Source organism: Symphalangus syndactylus, chromosome 1 (assembly GCF_028878055.3).
Source record: "Symphalangus syndactylus isolate Jambi chromosome 1, NHGRI_mSymSyn1-v2.1_pri, whole genome shotgun sequence".
NCBI lineage: Eukaryota > Metazoa > Chordata > Mammalia > Primates > Hylobatidae > Symphalangus > Symphalangus syndactylus.
In genome coordinates, this window is record NC_072423.2 from 103237109 (window position 1) to 103255923 (window position 18815).

General features: G+C 39.4%; 2 protein-coding genes and 1 long non-coding RNA gene across 11 annotated transcripts in view; 1 reads left to right on the forward strand and 2 right to left on the reverse strand.

The window, feature by feature from the left end:
• DENND6A (DENN domain containing 6A) overlaps positions 1-15275 on the forward strand; it is a 69231-nt gene extending 53956 nt beyond the window's left edge. For 8 of the 9 annotated variants that reach the window (XM_055273271.2, XM_063645415.1, XM_055273280.2 and 5 more), the window contains 8 exons: positions 6040-6105; positions 6187-6251; positions 7467-7556; positions 9764-9817; positions 9918-10027; positions 10216-10318; positions 11842-11916; positions 12382-15275. In XM_055273271.2, coding sequence (XP_055129246.2) covers positions 6040-6105; positions 6187-6251; positions 7467-7556; positions 9764-9817; positions 9918-10027; positions 10216-10318; positions 11842-11916; positions 12382-12513 — 695 coding nt within the window. In that variant the 3' untranslated portion in view covers positions 12514-15275. The remainder of the gene's footprint in view (positions 1-6039; positions 6106-6186; positions 6252-7466; positions 7557-9763; positions 9818-9917; positions 10028-10215; positions 10319-11841; positions 11917-12381) is intronic. The other variant, XM_055273295.2, reaches the window with a different exon arrangement.
• The window catches only part of PDE12 (phosphodiesterase 12), a 96402-nt gene that overhangs the window by 15965 nt on the left and 61622 nt on the right, over positions 1-18815 (reverse strand). The gene's annotated exons all lie outside the window — the stretch shown is intronic.
• The window catches only part of LOC129479794 (uncharacterized), a 32575-nt gene continuing 24668 nt past the window's right edge, over positions 10909-18815 (reverse strand). The window contains exons 2-3 of the long non-coding RNA XR_010122390.1: positions 11849-12077; positions 10909-11029 (exon numbers count right to left, since the gene is read on the reverse strand). This is a non-coding gene — a long non-coding RNA (uncharacterized lncRNA). The remainder of the gene's footprint in view (positions 11030-11848; positions 12078-18815) is intronic.

Here is an 18815-nt window from a genome sequence, read left to right on the forward strand (position 1 = left end):
AATCTTAATTTAATCTTGACATTTATTTTCATGGTTTGGGCGTAGTAATTTAGACTATTTTGCTAATTGTAATGTAGCAGACTACTGACTATTTTCTCCTTCCCATGGAAGACATCTCTCTGACATGACAATGGACATTCATGAATTTTCCACTGAAAAAGTTGGGATTATAAAGTTATTTTCTAATAACTTTATAATGTACTACATTTATTTATTTATGAGACAGAGTCTCACTCTGTTGCCCAGGCTGGAGTACAGTGGCACTATCTCGGCTCTCCCAGGTTCAAGTGTTTCTCCTGCCTCAGCCTCCCAGGTAGCTGGGATTACAGGCACCCGCCTCCGTGCCTGGCTAATTTTTGTATTTTTAATAGAGACAGGGTTTTGCCATGTTGGCAAGGCTGGTCTCAAACTCCTGACCTCAGGTGAGCTGCCCACCTTGGCCTCCCAAAGAGCTGGGATTACAGGTGTGAGCCACCACTCCCGGCCACTACCTTTTTTGTTTTTTGTTTTGTTTTTTTGTTTGTTTGTTTTTTGGGTTTTTTTTTTGAGACAGAGTCTCACTCTGTCGCCCAGGCTAGAGTGCAGTGGCGTGATCTCGGCTCACTGCAACCTCTGCTTCACGGGTTCGGGAGATTCTCCTGCCTCAGCCTCCCAAGGAGCTGGGATTACAGGCGCCCACCACCACGCCTGGCTAATTTTTGTATTTTTAGTAGAGACTGGGTTTTACCATATTGGCCAGGCTGGTCTCAAACTCCAGACCTCCAGTGATCCGCCCACCTCGGCTTCCCAAAGTGCTGGGATTACAGGCTGAGCCACTGTGCCTGGCCAGCAGCCACTACTTCTAAAACTTGTTCCTTTTGTTATACATAGATATATTTAAAACATGACTTAATAATCTGATTTTATAAGATTTTCTTTCTGGTATATACATATATCTAAATGGAAGTATTAGAATCAAGGATAACATTTTAAATAGTACTGTTTACAAATTCTGGACTTGGTCTTATTGAAATTTTTAGAAGCCTTATGAAATAGAGGAAAAAGCAAAGGGCTTCACCTTGGCAATCAGAACTGTGTGCTAATAGGCTGAATAGCATCTTTAAGCCTCAAATTTTTTGTCTGCTAGGGGGATTAAACACAGTGCCTGATGCATGGTACTCTGTAAATGGCATGGCCCCCTGCCATTCTGTTACTGTTCTGCCTGAGTATTAATGATAGTTCAGAGAACAACAGTTACTAGAGTCTTGGATATGAGATGATATGATAAATTTTTTTAAATCTTAATTTAATCTTGACATTTTCATGGTTTGGGCCTACTAATTTAGACTATTAATCATAATGTAGTAGACTACTGATTGTTTTCTCTTTCCGGTGGAAGAAGTCTCTCTGCTGGATGTAGGTAGATAACTTTTGCACAAAGTCATTGGTAGAGCAGCATGAATTGATAAATCTTTTTAAGAAATCACCAAACTGTTTGCCAAAGTGGCCCATCAGTTTACATTCTTACCAGCAGTGTATGAGGGTTCCTATTTCTTAACATCTCTGCCAACATTTGATGTTGTCATTTTCATTATGGCCATTCTAGAATGTTTGAAATGGTGATTTTAATTTGCTTTTCTCTAATGACTAATGATGGTGAGCACCTTTTCATCTACTTCCTTTCATTGATATATCTTTGGTGAAATATCTATTTAAATATGTTGGCTTTTTTTGTGTGTGTGATAGGGTCTTGTGCTGTTGCTCAGGCTGGAGTGAATTGGCACAATCATAGCTCACTGTAACCTTGAACTCCTGGGCCCAAGTGATCCTTTTGCCTCAGCCTCCTGAGTAGCTGGGAGTACAGGTGCACACCACCACGCCTGGCTAATTTTTTATTTTTTCTGTAGAGACAGGATCTTGCAATGTTGCTGGTCCTGAACTCCTGTGCTCAAGCAGTCCTCCTGTGCACAAGTAGTCCTCCTGTGCTCAAGCAGTCCTCCTGCCTTGGCCTCCCAAAGTGTTGAGATTACAGGTGGGAGCCACCACACCTGGCCTGTTATTTTCCATTTTTTTGATAGTAGCCATCCTAATGGGCATGAGTTAGTATTTTATTGTGGGTTTCATTTTCATTTCCCTCATGATCGGTGATATTGAGTATCTTTCCATTGTTTATTGGCCATTTAATTAATTAATTAATTTATTTATTTTTGAAACGGAGTCTCACCCTGTTGCCCAGCTGGAGTTCAGTGGCGCAATCTTGGCTCACTGCAATCTCCACCTCCCAGGTTCAAGCAATTCTCCTGCCTTAGCCCCTTGAGTAGCTGGGATTACAGGCGTGAACCACCACACCCAGCTAATTCTTGTATTTTTAGTAGAGACGGGGATTCACCATGTTGGCCAGGCTGGTCTCGAACTCCTGACCTCAGGTGATCCACCTGCCTCGGCCTCCCAAAGTGCTGCAATTACAGGCGTGAGCCACCATGCCCAGCCTGTTTATTGGCCATTTATATATTTTCTTTGGAGAAATGTCTATTCAAGTCCTTTGCCCACTTTTAATAGAGTTGTTTGGGTTTTTTTTTTTTAGTTATAGGAATTCTTTATATATTCTATCCTTATTAGATATATGTGTTGTGAATATTTTCTTCTATTTTGTATTGTCTTTTTGCTCTCTTGATGGTGTCGTTTGATGCACAGAAGTTTATTTTATTTTATTTATTTATTTTTTGAGATGGAGTCTTGCTCTGTCTTCCAGGCTGGAGTATGGTGGCATGATCTTGGCTCACTGCAAACTTTGCCTCCTAGATTCAAGTGATTCTCCTGTCTCAGCCTCCCCAGTAGCTGGGATTACAGGTGTGCGCCACCACACTTAGCTAATTTTTGTATTTTTAGTAGAGATGAGGTTTCACCATTTTGGCCAGGCTGGTCTTGAACTCCTGACCTCGTGATCCACTCACCTCAGCCTCCCAAAGTGCTGGGGTTACAAGCGTGAGCCACCGCGCCCAGCCTGTGCACAGAAGTTTATAATTTAATGGTCTTATTTATCTTTTTTTGTTTTCTTCTGTTTTTTTTTTTTCTTTTGAAGTCTTATTTTTTCCTTGTATTGCTTGTCGATTTGGTGTCATAGTCATGAAATCTCATATATCTTTTAATTTATGAGTGGTTTATATCTTGGAGTATTTTTCTGCTTGTTGAGTTAAAAAACAGCCAGGCCCACTGCAAATGCTGCACAAGTTGTGCAACACAGCCCTGCTCAGGATTCTGGCTTTGAAACCTGAGATAGACTGTGAGTTCTATAAGGAAAAAAAAAATTTGGCAGGGTCAGTAAAATTATAGAAAAAAGCATCTTCTTTAGGACCAAGAGGGAAGGCACAGCAGAATTAAGATTTTGCTCTCCTGTGTCCTGAAACTTTACCAGAAACATATATTTAGTGTTAACCTTGCAGAAGGATCATTCCTCCTGATACAAAAGGATTGCTTTTTCTGGATTGTACCTAGTTTTAGTGCACCCATATCCTTGACAAGATGTTCCTTTGTGTCTGGTTATGACAGAGCTAACAACCTGTCTTAATAGGGCACTCATTAATCAGAATGAATGATGGCAGTAACCAACTGGTTCTGGTGCGTACCAGGTAAATATCAAGTTCTGCCCATGCTTTAGTTTCTTCATCTGTGAAACGGGCATCATAAATAAACTCTTATTGTGAAGATTAAATGTGATAATTTGTGCAGTGTTCTTGGACCAGAGACTGGCACGGAGGACATCTTCAGTAAATGGTGGCTATTATTGTCCTTACCATTATCTGCAACTCTTTAAGCAACATGTTCATGCTTCCGTATTTAACTTTTTACTCAAAAGGCCTTTTCTCCTTCCTATGGATAACTTTTTTTTTTTTTTTTTTAAGACAGAGTCTCGCTCTGTCACCCAGGCTGGAGTGTAGTGGCACAATCTCGGCTTACTGCAGCCTCTGCCTTCTGGGTTCAAGTGATTCTCCTGTGTCAGCTTCCCGAGTAGCTGGGACTACAGGCGTTTGCCACCATGCCCAGCTAATTTTTGTAGTTTTAGTGGAGACGGGGTTTCCCCATGTTGGCCAGGATGGTCTGGAACTCCTGACCTCAGGTGATCCACCTGCCTCAGCCTTCCAAAGTGCTGGGATTACAGGCGTGAGCCACCACACCCGGCCAACTTTGTATCTCTCTTATAAATTGGCTTAAATGTTACCTCCTTTAGGAATCCTCAATAATTTTCTTACTCCTCTTTGGCCAGGACACTCTTCTGTGTCTCCATAGTATTTTGTTCATAATTCTATCCCAGCACCTCTCCCTCTGTATTGTCATTTCTCTGTATCGTATTTTGCTGTTAGGCTGTGGCTCATTGATATGGGTAATTAGCTGTTTTGTTCCTGTATTGCCAGTATCTTGCATTTACTTAATATTTACTCAATCAATGAAAAATAAGTCTGTGTATCCATGATACTGCTTTTTTAACAAGTATCTGTTTAAAATTATTATTGGGGCAGTTGACATATTTGGAGTGTAGACTAATCTTTTAATCTCTTTCACTCTTTCCTTTATAGACTGTATTACTTGGCAGCTTCTCTGCAAGATTGAAATTACAATTAACCCTTGAACAACACAGGGATTAGGAATGCCAACTTCCTGTGTAGTAGAAAATTTATGTATACCTTTAACTCCTCCAGAACTTAAGTTCTAACAGCCTACTGTTGATCAGAGCTTTAGCAATAACATAAACAGTCAATTAACACACATTTTGTATGTTTTATGTATTATATACTGTATCCTTATAATAAAGTAAGCTGGGGAAATAAAATGTTACTAAGAAAATCATGAGGAAGATAAAATATATATTGACTGTTCATTAAGTGGAAGTGGATCATCATAAAAGTCTTCATCCTCATAGCCTTCCCATTGAGTAGGTTGAAGAGGAAGAGGAGGGAATGGTCTTGCTAACTCAGGGATGGCAGAGGCAGGAAAAAAAATCATGTATGAGTGAATATGCAGAGTTTAAACCCATGTTGTTTAATGTTCAACTGTATTTCAAAGTAAAAAGTTTATAGAAATAGCTGTTTTATCATAATACATACTCTTAACATTTTTTAGCAATATAAGATTGCAAAGGAAAATGTTCCTTGTTCTTAAAATCTTACCCCCAGATATACCACAATTAGCAGTTTGATCTATGTAACTATTTAAACAAAGGTATTTTGTGAATTTAGAGGCTTGAATTATATTATAATTTCTATAATAATATAATCTCTAGATTGTCTTTCAGTTCTTAGGTTCTTTTAACCCTTATGCAGAGAAGAGGGAGGGTGGAGAAAATCATTGAAATTAGGTTTTTCATGACACTTTTAAGTGTGTATCTTGAGGCATTTTTCTGCCTGTTATAAGGGTTGTTTAGGTGTTAGCTTTCTTTGACCCTAAGATCAGGGCCTACATATACTACACAAGCTATTCAACATAGCATCCTGCTCAGGAGTCCTGTCCATCTGTGGCTCAGACCTGTGGTTGCTGCACACATCATCACCACTTGCTGGCAGTATAAGTTTCTATAATGGAAAAGCCAAATTTGAGGAGGCATCAAAAACAAAACAAAACAAAACAAAAAAACCCCACAAACCCTTGAAGACTACATCTGCATAGTCATTTAAGAATTGCTCTCTATTCCATTTATACTTAAAGGGTATTTTATTCCTATTCAGCATCTAAATTTTCAGTTTTATGTATTTGGCATATAGATTTTAAATTACAGGTTGAGTGACAAAAAGGGAAAAATTTAAGTAATGATAGATATTAATGAAAGATCAAATATCCATTTTATATAATTTACATGAATTGTTTCTGTACTGTTGTAGTAATCTAGTATTCTTGTTATCCATTTTTAAAATACCAAGAATGAACCCTTAACGTATTAATAGATGTTAAGAATGCTTTCATTATAACATACTTAAGTAATAAACAGATTATAAATCTTATAAAGTTCCAATTTTGTAATATGTATGATTAGAATAATTATAAAAATCTTTATGCTGCTTCCTTCAGGTGAAATTCCTAAGCAGGTTAAAGTGAAAAAACTGAAGAATCTAAAGACTCTGGATTCTAAACCTGGTATTGACTGTTACTGATTTTTAAATATATATTTATATGGTACTTGGGTTTTTTTGTTTACCTTCTTTTCTTTGCTCTTAGGAGTTTATACTTCATATAAGCCATATTTAAATAGAGATGAAGAGATCATAAAACAATTACAGAAGGTAATTAGTTGCTCATATTATTAATTTAAATTTCCTTGTTCATGTATGTAATATCCAGTTAGGCAATATGTCCTTTATGTATACTAATGTGAAATAGGATCTCTCCTTTTTTTTTTTTTTTTTTTTTTTTTTGGGAGACAGAGTCTCACTCTGTCACCCAGGCTGGAGTGCAGTGGTGTGATCTCAGCTCACTGCAACCTCCACTTCCCGGGTTCAAGTGATTCTCATGCCTCAGCCTCCCGAGCAGCTAGAATGACAGGTGTGCACCATCATGCCTGGCTAATTTCTGTGCTTTTAGTAGAGATGGGGTTTCACCATGTTGGCCAGGCTGGTCTCGAACTCTTGGCCTTAAGTGATATGCCCACCTCAGTCTCCCAAAGTCCTGGGATTACAGGCGTCAGCCACCATGCCCTGCTGGGGTCTCTTTTTTGACTCAAAGTTTTATGAAGATCAGGAGACTAAGTTAGCAACAGTATGGGCATTAATTTGGGGCTGTAGCTACACATGAGTGTCAGTCTTTCTAGAAACTTGGAAGTTACAGTGAAAAAGCCATAGATTCTACCACAATAGCATCTAACAGTAGGGGATTGTTATCATTTTTTTAAATGTAAATAATATAATATAGCAAATATAAAATAAAGATTGTCTTTATTGTGAACTCACTTTTTTTTTTTTTTTGAGATGGAGTTTCGCTCTTGTTGCCCAGGCTGGAGTGCAATAGCATGATCTTGGCTCACTGCAACCTCCACCTCCCCGGGTTCAAGCAATTCTTCTGTCTCAGCCTTCCAAGTAGCTGGGATTACAGGTGCCCGCCACCACACCCAGCTAATTTTTGTATTTTTTAGTAGAGACGGGGTTTCACCATGATGGCCAGGCTGGTCCTGAACCCCTGACCTCAGGTAATCCACCCACCTCACCTTCCCAAAGTGCTGGGATTACAGACGTGAGCCACGGTGCCCAGCCATGAACTCACATTTTCACAGTATGGGAGGAACAGTATTCCCTAAGCTAAGAACTCTGATGTTTTGTTCCGGTAAAGATTATTTTCACAGGATATTGCACAATGAACTTCACATTAAATTACTTCAAGGTGAAGTTCTAGTTTTTTAAATATCAAGTATAAATGTATATTTACATAGCAGTTGAATGTGATAATTATCCATTGTTTTATATTCCAACACTAGAATACAGATTCTCATTATTTCCTCTTTTAAGGGTGTACAACAGAAACGTCCTTCTGAGGCTCAAAGTGTTATTCTTCGACGCTATTTTTTGGAACTGACACAAAGTTTCATCATTCCATTAGTAAGTTAATAAATACATTTTTGCATAATTTAATGATTTGGTGAAGGGTATATAAATGTTTTTCCCGCCCTCCAAAACCATATCTTAAGTTGTGTGTTTTGCCAGCCTGGTATATTTAGTGATTAAAAATAAACCCCTCTGCAAGAGACCTGGATTATTTGTTATAGTGTTAACTGTTCAGCTTTGGTAAGTCACTCCCTCTTGCTGACCCTCAATTTTCTTATCTGTGTAATGTGGCTGATTCCACTTTCCTAAGTACCTTTCAAGACTATTGTGAATGTTAAATGATATACTTTATATTGAAATGTTATGTAGTTACTACAGTTTTCACCTTAAAAGATTATAGTAGAGCTTCTTTCTCTTGATAGTTATCTTGAATACAATTTGACATAATGTCTATGAGGCTGTAGCTCTATGATAACAGGGACTATATCTGTCTTGTTCATTATTAATTCGTCAGTCTGGCATATGGTAGCACTCAAATATTTATGGAATAAATGACTAGACGATATGGTTATTCTAAGAAATTCAGAAGGATGTCATATTAAAGTATAGGGAGTACCATGATGTGGCCCTACTCTGGAGACTGCATCATAGAGAAACTTTCTGCAGTTATTAATATAAAGTAATATATCTATGAATATTATATAGGGCATCCTGAAGATCTTTGCTGTTATATTTTAGAAAGAAATATTATTTCTTGGTCTATGGGTGTCAATTTATTTATTCCATTAAATCTATTTGTTTGAATAAATAAACTTTACTGTAGTGCTTATGAGCATGGACTAGGCTGGGCACAGTGGCTCAGGCCTGCCATTTTGGGAGGCCAAAGTGAGAGGATTGCTTAAGGCCAGGACTTTGAGACTACAGTAGTCTGTGATTGCACGACTGCACTCCATCCTGGGCAACAGGAAACTCTTAAAAAAAAAGAGCATGGACCAGGCATGGTGGCTCACGTCTGTAATCCCAGCACTTTCGGAGACCGAGGCGGGCAGATCACGAGGTCAGGAGATCGAGACCATCCTGGCTAACACGGTGAAACCCCGTCTCTACTAAAAATACAAAAAATTGGCTGGGCATGGTGGCACGCACCTGTAGTCCCAGCTGCTCTAGAGGCTGAGGCAGGAGAATCACTTGAACCTGGGAGGCGGAGGTTGCAGTGAGCTGAGATCGCACCACTGCACTCAGCCTGAGCGAAAGAGTGAGACTCTGTCTCAAAAAAAAAAGAGAGAGCAGAGACCAAAGTCAAGTAGACCTCAATTGAAGTCTAAATTGTATTACCTTGGTCAGGTTACTTAGCCTTTTGAAGAAGCCTCAGTTTCCCAATAATACCTACCACATAGGATCATTCCAAGGATTACAAGAGATCATGCATGTAAAATGTTGAGTGCATTATCTGGCCTATAGTTACTCAGTAAGGTTAACTATTATCATTAAAAAATGGACTGCATTGCTGGGCGCGGTGGCTCACGCCTGTAATCCCAGCACTTTGGGAGGCTGAGGCAGGTGAATCATGAGGTCAGGGGTTCCAGACCAGCCTGGCCAAGATGGTGAAACCCTGTCTCAACTAAAAATATAAAAATTAGCCAGACGTGGTGGCGGGTTCCTGAAATTCCAGCTACTCGAGAGGCTGAGGCAGATAATTGCTTGAACCCTGGAGGCGGAATTTGCAGTGAGCTGAGATAGTGCCACTGTGCTCCACTGCCACGTGCCACTGGGCAACAGAGTGAGACTACATCTCAAAAAAAAAAGGGCTGGACACAGTGGCTCACACCTGTAATCCCAGCACTTTGGGAGGCTGAGGCGGGTGGATCATGAGGTCAGGAGTTTGAGACCAGCCTGACCAACATGGTAAAACCCCATCTCTACTAAAAATACAAAATTGGCCAGGCGTGGTGGTGCACGCCTGTAATCCCAGCTACTTGGGAGACTGAGGCGGGAGAATCGCTTGAACCCAGGGGGCGGAGGTTGTAGTGAACTAAATTCAAGTTAGTGAACTAAATTCAAGATTTAGTTGAATTTTTATTTGAAATCTGACTTCCCAAGTCAGTCTAAATTTAGCTATATCTCTTGTGGGGAGTGATGGAGTTGTTGCTGTCCATTGAAAGGGCATATGATTAAAAACTTAAAAGACCCATTCCTTTTAAGTAGGTCTGTTTAAATATTTTTGAAGACACTCCTTTTATTAACTTTTTTCTTGGTTTTAGGAAAGATATGTGGCAAGCTTGATGCCTTTGCAGAAAAGTATTTCCCCATGGAAGGTATGAATATATTCAAATCTATTTGGGTCCTCTAACTGTAATTAACTTCTGTGAAGATATCCACTCCTAATTTCTAAATATTATATGTCCTGTTTTCTAGAGTCCACCTCAATTAAGACAGTTTCTTCCAGAAGAATTTATGAAAACACTTGAGAAAACAGGACCTCAGCTAACCTCTAGAATAAAAGGCGATTGGATTGGACTTTACCGGTTAGTTTTTTTTCCCTGTTTTACACCCATGTGTCGTGCTTTATTTAAAAACAAAACAAAAAGCTAAACTTAAGCTTATTCTTTTTAAAAAATTCTAAAGTTTGACATGGTTCTCTGACTAGGAAAGGTATTGAGGAAAGGAAATAAGTTATAATCAAACTTTACTTTTTTAAAATGTATTTTTATAGGCATTTCCTAAAGTCTCCAAATTTTGATGGCTGGTTTAAGACCCGGAGGAAGGAAATGACCCAAAAATTGGAGGCACTCCATCTAGAAGCTCTTTGTGAAGAGGTTCGAAAACTGTGTGTTTGTGTAATGATTAACAACTGTTGAAAATATAATTATGCTTAGAGGTTGAAGATTGTACCCTTTATCCACTCTTTATAAATAGTAATAATGACTAACTTTTCTAGATCATGTGCTATATGCCAAGGACATTATAGGGGCTTTATATAGATAATCTCTTTTAATCTTTACAATGATTCTTTGAGGTAGGTGTGTTATGAACTGCATGATGGGAAACTTTTGGCTTAGAAGTTAAATGACTTGCCTCAGATCACATCCCTGCTAAGTAGTGGAGCCAACAGTGTGCTGCAGTCCACTGGCATTGGCTCACAAGAGCCTACTGTGCGCATCTCTTCTCAGCTCTGCATTCAGTGACCTCAGGTTGGCAGCTTGAAATAGCCTACAGTGGGAGTACTACACCACAGAAATTGGCAAATGCTACAAACCAGAGACCTCTTTTGGAGAACCACTTGTTAAATATTTACCAGCACATTACTGGGTAGAGTAAGGATTCTAATCCAAGAAGCCTAACTCCACATCTTTTTCTGTATGACGTATTTACCTTTTTTAGTTAGTATTAACACTTTTAAAAATGCGGACTGGCTGGGCGCGGTGGCTCACGCCTGTAATCCCAGCACTTTGGGAGGCTGAGGCGGGCAGATCACGAGGTCAGGAGATGGAGACCATCCTGGCTAACACAGTGAAACCCCATCTCTACTGAAAATACAAAAAAAAAAATTAGCCGGGCGTGGTGGTGGGCGCCTGTAGTCCCAGCTACTCGGGAGGCTGAGGCAGGAGAATGGCGTGAACCCAGGAGGCGGAGCTTGTAGTGAGCTGAGATCGCGCCACTGTGCTCCAGCCTGGGCAACAGAGCGAGACTCTGTCTCAAAAAAAAAAAAAAAAAGTGGACTGATTTTTTTTTTTTTATGTTCTGTATTACCAGCCTATTTTAAATTAAACTACTTGTGAAAATAAAAGGAATAGTCTCACTTTCATTTATATTTAGCTTTAAATGTGAGGTGTGCTAACCTCAGTGTTAACTTTCTACTCATAAACTCCCAGTGACTGTGGCTTTGAGAAAAGGAATATGATGAATCCACCTGCAACATAAGCCCAGGAAGAGCATATCTGAAAACATGAAGTTTACATCCAGTAGTAAATTCATGTTCAGTTCTCTTGATTTGTTAACTAATGTTCCTTATAAATTAGTCACTGCTTAGTGGCAGTGGGGGTTACTATTACAGTTTGAGCTGCAATTTTGTTTTTCTTGCTTGATCTAAAAAAGCCACCTCAGTACATTTTGTTTTACTTCCAAATATGAGACAATTATTCTGGCTAATGCAGAAAATTATCTAACAGTTATTAGAATATTATGAGAATTATTCTTGCACTATAATGCTATATCTGGGTTAAATACTTTGTTCTCCTTTTCCTTCTTGTCTTTCCTTCACAGTAGCCTTACCTATTGAAATAGAGAGGTTTGAATATTATTTTGAGAACTTACTGATTTGGGATTTTATTTATTCTAGGACTTACTTCTCTGGATCCAGAAACACACAGAAGTAGAAACAGTAGACCTTGTCTTGAAGCTGAAAAATAAGCTGGTATGTAGCCAAAACAGCCAAAGATTAAATTGACTTTTCTTTGAAGACATTTTCCTCTCATGTGAGCTGACAACCCATGATAGTTCGCAGAAGTAACTTTTTAAATGAGAGGGTTTGAAGTTGGTCAATTGATGGTAGATATTGCTGAAAATACTTGGTCACTGAAACAGACCATAATGATGCCATATTATTCTAACGTTATCTATATAGAATCTAATAAGCTCTATAAAAACATTGTCGCTTATATTTCTAGGTATTATTATGAATTTACATAGAAGCCTTTTATTGAGCTCAATAACGTATTGTTTAAATAGAATGCTCCTTGCTTTTTTAGTTTCTGTAAATTCTGGTCTAAGACTGAAAGTATCCAATTGTTAGACCTTTAAAATGGTTTATTTAGAGAATGTAATGTATTAATAAAGATTCTGAGGATAATTTAAATGCTATGAAATGTTCCTTATGTAGTTGCAGGCTGATCGAGAGCACTTACCTGTGAAACCTGACACTATGGAGAAGTTACGGACACACATAGATGCCATTATCTTAGCATTGCCAGAGGACCTGCAAGGCATACTGCTCAAAACGGGCATGACATGATATTTGCCAAGATTTTCCAGCCAAAAAGGATTATGCATCATGAAGCATACTGACATTTCAACCAGACGCACAAAGGAGATCTCTCAGTGGCAGCAGAGTGGAAAATTGCCATGAATGCTAGTTACAGGGTAGAAAGACTGTATTGTATACACAGACCTTTTTAGTGCATTACTTTTTAAAGTGGATACCTGTGGTGGTTCCACTTTAATACTGAAACACCGAAAGGCATTTCTATATTTTTAATCATGTTCTAAAGTGCTCTTATGAGAGACCTGTGGGCCATCAGTATTAGTGATTTCATACTGCAGTGCTGGCATTGCAGATATTTTTTTAAATTGGTGCTGCTTTGCCCAATCATGTTAAATCTCAGGGGGATATAAAAATAACATTCACACTGGCTATCTTCTTAAGAACAGAAAGACTGAACTGTCCTGTGGTTAGAAGGAATTGATGCTTATGTAGTGCCTTCTGTTGTCCTACATGTTTCACAGTTCAGCTGCTAGTCTTGAAGCTTTTCTTAGCTTCATTATGATATGTAATTTTATAAGGTATTCTATTGAGTGATCATTGTTTAAAAAAATGTTTTTTGCTACCCATTGTGTTTATTAATAGACATGATGGGTTTTTTCAGTTGTCATATAGATTTTCATTATTTTCCCTTCCATTTTCAAAATTTAATCTTACCAGTTTCTCCAAAGACAAGAAGGCATCTAGTATTAATTATGGAAGAGTTTATTTTCTCTTACCCTTTACTAATTTAAACATTAGGCCGGGTGCGGTGGCTCACGCCTGTAATCCTAGCACTTTGGGAGGCCAAGGCGGACAGGTCACTTAAGGTCAAGAGTCCAAGACCAGCCTGGCCAACATGGCGAAACCCCATCTCTACTAAAAATACAAAAATTAGCCAGGCATGGTGGCACGTGCCTGTAATCCCGGCTACTTGGGAGGCTGAGATGTGAGAATCACTTGAACCTGGGAGGCAGAGGTTGCAGTGAGCTGAGATTACACCCCTGGACTCCAGCTTGGGTGACACAGTGAGACTCCATCTCAACAAAAATAAAAAATTGAAAAATACTAATTTAAATATTATTAAATGTTTAAACTAATGAACTTGGATGCTTTTCAAAGACATTTTAATTATAAATCTCATAATCAGCTATTTTTTTAAACTGAACTATTCTTATTTCAAAGGCATTCATGAGTTTTTTATGTGACACTTATTTGAGTGATGATAAGATTGATTTCTGGCATTATTTGTTTCGTAGTGTTTTATTTTTCCCAACATTAATGTTTCTTAGAATACTTTTCCTACTGTTGTTTGACATGGGAACTTTTGCCTAAGTCACTGTTATGGTTAGCTTTTGTTGTTGTTGTTTTTGTTTCTGTTTTGTTTAAACAATACTACCTTGCCAAAAATAGAAGAATGTGATTTGGTAGAGTAAGGTTGTTTGGTTTGTGTTTGAATAAGAGTATCCTGCAGAAGCCACTTTTTTTTTTTTTTTTTGAGATGGAGTTTCGCTCTTGTTGCCTAGGCTGGAGTGCAATGGCGCAATCTTGGCTGACTGCAACCTCTACCTCCTGGGTTCAAGTGATTCTCCTGCCTCAGCCTCCTGAGTAGCTGGGATTACAGGTATGTGCCACCACGCCCGGCTAATTTTGTATTTTTAGTAGAGACGGGGTTTCTCCATGTTGGTCAGGCTGGTCTCAAACTCCCGACCTCAGGTGATCTGCCCACCTTGGCCTCCCAAAGTGCTGGGATTACAGGCGTGAGCCACCGCGCCTGGCCAGAAGCCGCTAATTAAAATGCACACACATGACACAGCATGTGGTTAATAGCTGTGTCTTGAATTATCCTCTAAATAACCAAATTTAGTTGTATTTATGTGTAAAGGATATGGCTTCAGAAGCTATCTTTTGTTCTCTGTCGATATCACTCTTAAGGGCATTCCTGACCCAAGAAAGACTCCTTGCGTTTGTAACTGTGGTCTAATACCCAAATGTGCCCTGTTCTTATGGATACAGTCTCTTGAAGCATACCTCAAAGTCATAGAGAGAATATGGCATTTGAAAGAAATCATTTGCCTTGGATCATATGAGTTATTTTGTGAAACAACAGCTGACTTTTCAGAAAAGGGGCAACTACTTTTATATGCTAAAAGTATTTCATAACTTTCTGGGAAACCTTATTTAGGTATAAATGGTCATCTTATTATTTTTCAAAAAGGTATATTTTAATAATTGTACAATTTATATACAGTTTGTGACCAGAATTTGCAAGTTGTTGGTGTCATATCAAGGATCTTTTAAATTATACCACTACAGGATGTATGATTTCAAGTTTATTTTGCACAGCTAAACAGTAGCAAAAGATGCCAATTAGCATGATAATGGTGTCTTCATTTTTACTGTATTTAACTGAAACCTAACACATGTTGAAAACCGTATCATACCTAGTTTATCTCTTAATTTCAAACTATGTACTTGTAAAAATGATGTAAATTTGCATTGGGAACCTGAGAAAGACTGACTGATAATTTTTGGTGTGTGATTTTCAGATTTGTCTTTTTTTTTTTTTTTTAAGAATAATTTGTTACTATGTAAACCCTGACATTAAATGTTTTATCTCTACCAGCATCAGGAGGAATCACTGCTTTAAGGGTATTATGTAATGCCTAGTGCCTTCTATTTACAGTGAAAAAGAGGTTTTGTGAAGGCATTTATGGTCATTACCAAAAACTAAATTAAAGGCCTTGGATTTTAAAGCACTTGGATATTTTGTGTTATTTCTGAGTGGGGTTGGACTGCTTGGAGAAAATGCATAGTTAATGAAACTCGTGCATTATGAGATTCCTTTAGTTTCCTGCCAGGTTGTTTGTTTTTTTAAGGACTTCAAATGAAAACCCTGTGTACTTCACTATGAACAGGTGAACAGTTCTGTTTAGACAGATCAGTTAAGTGACTTCATATCTTTCCTAGCAATGCATTGATTTTATGAAATATTCTGGTAAAAATATTGGTTGTATGTGGTGGCTCATACCTATAATCTCAGCACTTCAGGAGGCTGAGGCAGGAGGATCGTTTAAGCTCAGGAGTTCAAGATCTGCCTAGGCAACAAAGTGAGACCGCGTCTCTACAAAAAATCAAAAAATTAGCAGAGCATGGTGGCACATGCCTGCAGTCCCAGCTACTCAGGTGGCTCAGGTGGGTAAGGGGATGGCCTCAGCCTAGGAGGTTGAGGCTGCGGTGAGCCATAACCACACCACTGCACTCCAGCCTGGGTGACAGAGCAAGACCTGTCTCAAAAAAATAATTATTTTAGTTGAATAATCTCAATTATTGCTAGATTCTCCTTCATTTGCTACCTTTTTAAAAACCCAAATCTCCAGTTATTTTTACTTCTTCCTTTTCTTTTTTAAAAGCAGCAACTACATCATGTTATTCTTTTTTTTTTTTCCTTGAGACGGAGTCTCGCACTGTCACCCAGGTTGGAGTGCAGTGGTGTGATCTCTGCTCACTGCAATCTCCACCTCCCAGGTTGAAGCCATCCTCCTGCCGCGGCCTCTCAAGTAGCTGGGATTACAAGTATGTGCCACCACACCTGACTAATTTTTGTATTTTTAGTAGAGACGGGTTTCACCATGTTGGCCATGCTGGTCTCGAACTCCTGACCTCAAGTGATCTGTCTTGGCTTCCCAAAGTCCTGGGATTACAGGCATAAGCCACTGCACCTGAGACCCCATCTCTAAAAAAAGTTTTTTAAAAGTAGTCAGATGGCTGGGCGCGGTGGCTCACGCCTGTAATCCCAGCACTTTGGGAGGCTGAGACAGGTGGATCACAAGGTCAGGAGATCGAGACCATCCTGGCTAACACAGTGAAACCCTGTCTCTACTAAAGATACAAAAAATTAGCTGGGCGTGGTGGTGGGCGCCTGTATTCCTAGCCACTCGGGAGGTGAGGCAGGAGAATGGTGTGAACCCGGGAGGCGGAGCTTGCAGTGAGCCGAGATCGCGCCACTGCACTCCAGCCTGGGCGACAGAGCGAGACTCCGCCTCAAAAAAAAAAAAAGGTAGTCAGACATGGTGGTACATGCCTGTGGCCCAGCTACTTGGGAGGCTAAGGTGGGAGGATAGTGCATCCCCAGGAGTTCGAGGCTACAGTGAGCTGTGATATGCCACTTCACTCAGCCTGAGCAGCAGAGTGAGACCCTGTCTATAAAAGAAAAAATATTTTTAAAAAATTTTAAAAGATTTTGTTGTTTGATAATCATGCCTCATTCCATTTTACTAGCTTCACCACTAGACTTATGTTGTTCTGTTTATTTTTGCCTCCCCATTCTTGTCATCATTATACTATTTCTGTGTTAACCATTAGAAAGCCGGACTTCATGGATCCTACATGTTTTTGCCTATCCCTTTCTATGTCAGCCAGTCTGAATACATTATGGTATAAATTGCTTCTACATTTACTGAAATACTTTTGGAAAATAGTAACTTTATATTCCATAGTTATACTTCTTATTAAGTGAATGATTTTTTTTTTTTGAGAGGGAGTCTTGCTCTGTCACCCAGGCTGGAGTGCAGTGGCGCCATCTCAGCTCCCTGCAACCTCCACCTCCCAGGTTCAAGCTATTCTCCTGCCTCAGCCTCCCCAGTAGCTGGGATTACAGGCACGCGCCACCACACCCAGCTAATTTTTGTACTTTTAGTCAAGATGGGGTTTCACCATGTTGGTCAGGTTGGTCTCAAACTCCTGACCTTAGGTGATCCACCCGCCTCAGCCTCCCAAAGTGCTGGGATTACAGATGTGAGCCACTGCGCCCAGCCTTAAGTGAATGAATTTTTATACTTCAGTAGGAAACTTGATTGCATTCATTTAGTGAAATGGGTAAATATTTTTATAATCAAAGGCTCTGGTGCTAGAACTCAACAAATCAGTTTTTTGTTTGTTTGTTTGTTTGTTGTTGTTTTGTAGAGATGAGTTCTCACTGTGTTGCCCAGGCTGGTTTGAAACTCCTTGGGCTCAAGCAGTCCTCCCACCTCCACCTCCCAAAGTGCTGGGATTACAGGCATGAGCCACCTTTCCCAGCCACAAATCATACTTTTTAAAAACAGCTTTATTGAGGTACAATAGACATACAATAAGCTGAACATATTTAAAGTGTATAATTTGATAGGTTTTCACATTTGAATACACCCATAAAACCATCATCACAGCCAAGATAGTGAACATATTCATCACCCCCAAAATTTCCTTATGCCCATTTGCACTCCTTTCTGTCTCCCCCAAACAACCATTATAGATGTTTTCCGTCGCTATAGTTTGTATTTTCTAGAGTTTTATGTAAGTGGAATCATACAGTATATACTCTTTCTGTTTTTTGGGGGGAGGGGTTCTGACTTCTTTGACTCAGCATTATGATTTTGAGATTCATTCACGTTGTTGCCTGTATCAGCAGGTCATTTCTTTTTATTGGTAAGTAGTATTTTGTTATATGGGTGTAACACATTTTTTACCGACTTACCTGTTGATAGACATTTGGATTGTTTCTAGTTTTTGGCTATTACAGATAAAGCTGCTGTGAACACTCATGTACTAGTCCTTGGATGGATATATATTTCCTTTTTTCTTGGGTAAATACCTAGGAGTGGTATGAGGGGGGTGTCTGGGTCATATGGTGGGTGAACGTTTAACTTTTATTTTATTTATTTTTTCTTTTTTTTGAGACGGAGTCTCGCTCTGTCGCCCAGGCTGGAGTGCAGTGGCGCAATCTCGGCTCACTGCAAGCTCCGCCTCCCGGGTTCACGCCATTCTCCTGCCTCAGCCTCCGAGTAGCTGGGACTACAGGCGCCCGCCACCACGCCCGGCTAATTTTTTTGTATTTTTAGTAGAGACGGGGTTTCACCGTGGTCTCGATCTCCTGGCCTCGTGATCCGCCCGCCTCGGCCTCCCAAAGTGCTGGGATTACAAGCGTGAGCCACCGCGCCTGGCCACGTTTAACTTTTTAAGAGATTGCCAAACTGTTCCAAAGTAGTTGTATTATTTTGTTTTCTATAAGTATTGTATGAAAGTTCCAGCTGTTCCACGTCCCAACTAACATTTTGTATGGTCAGCCTTTTAATGTCAGCCATTCTAATAGGTTTGTATTGGTACCTTACTGAGATTTTAATTTACGTTTTGCTAATGACCTTTGATGCTGAGCATCTTTTCATGTGCTTATTAGCCTTCTCTGTATCTTCTTGGTAAAGTGCTCAAACCTTTTGCTTATGTAACTTCCTACGGTTGTGCCTTGAGAGTTCTCTATA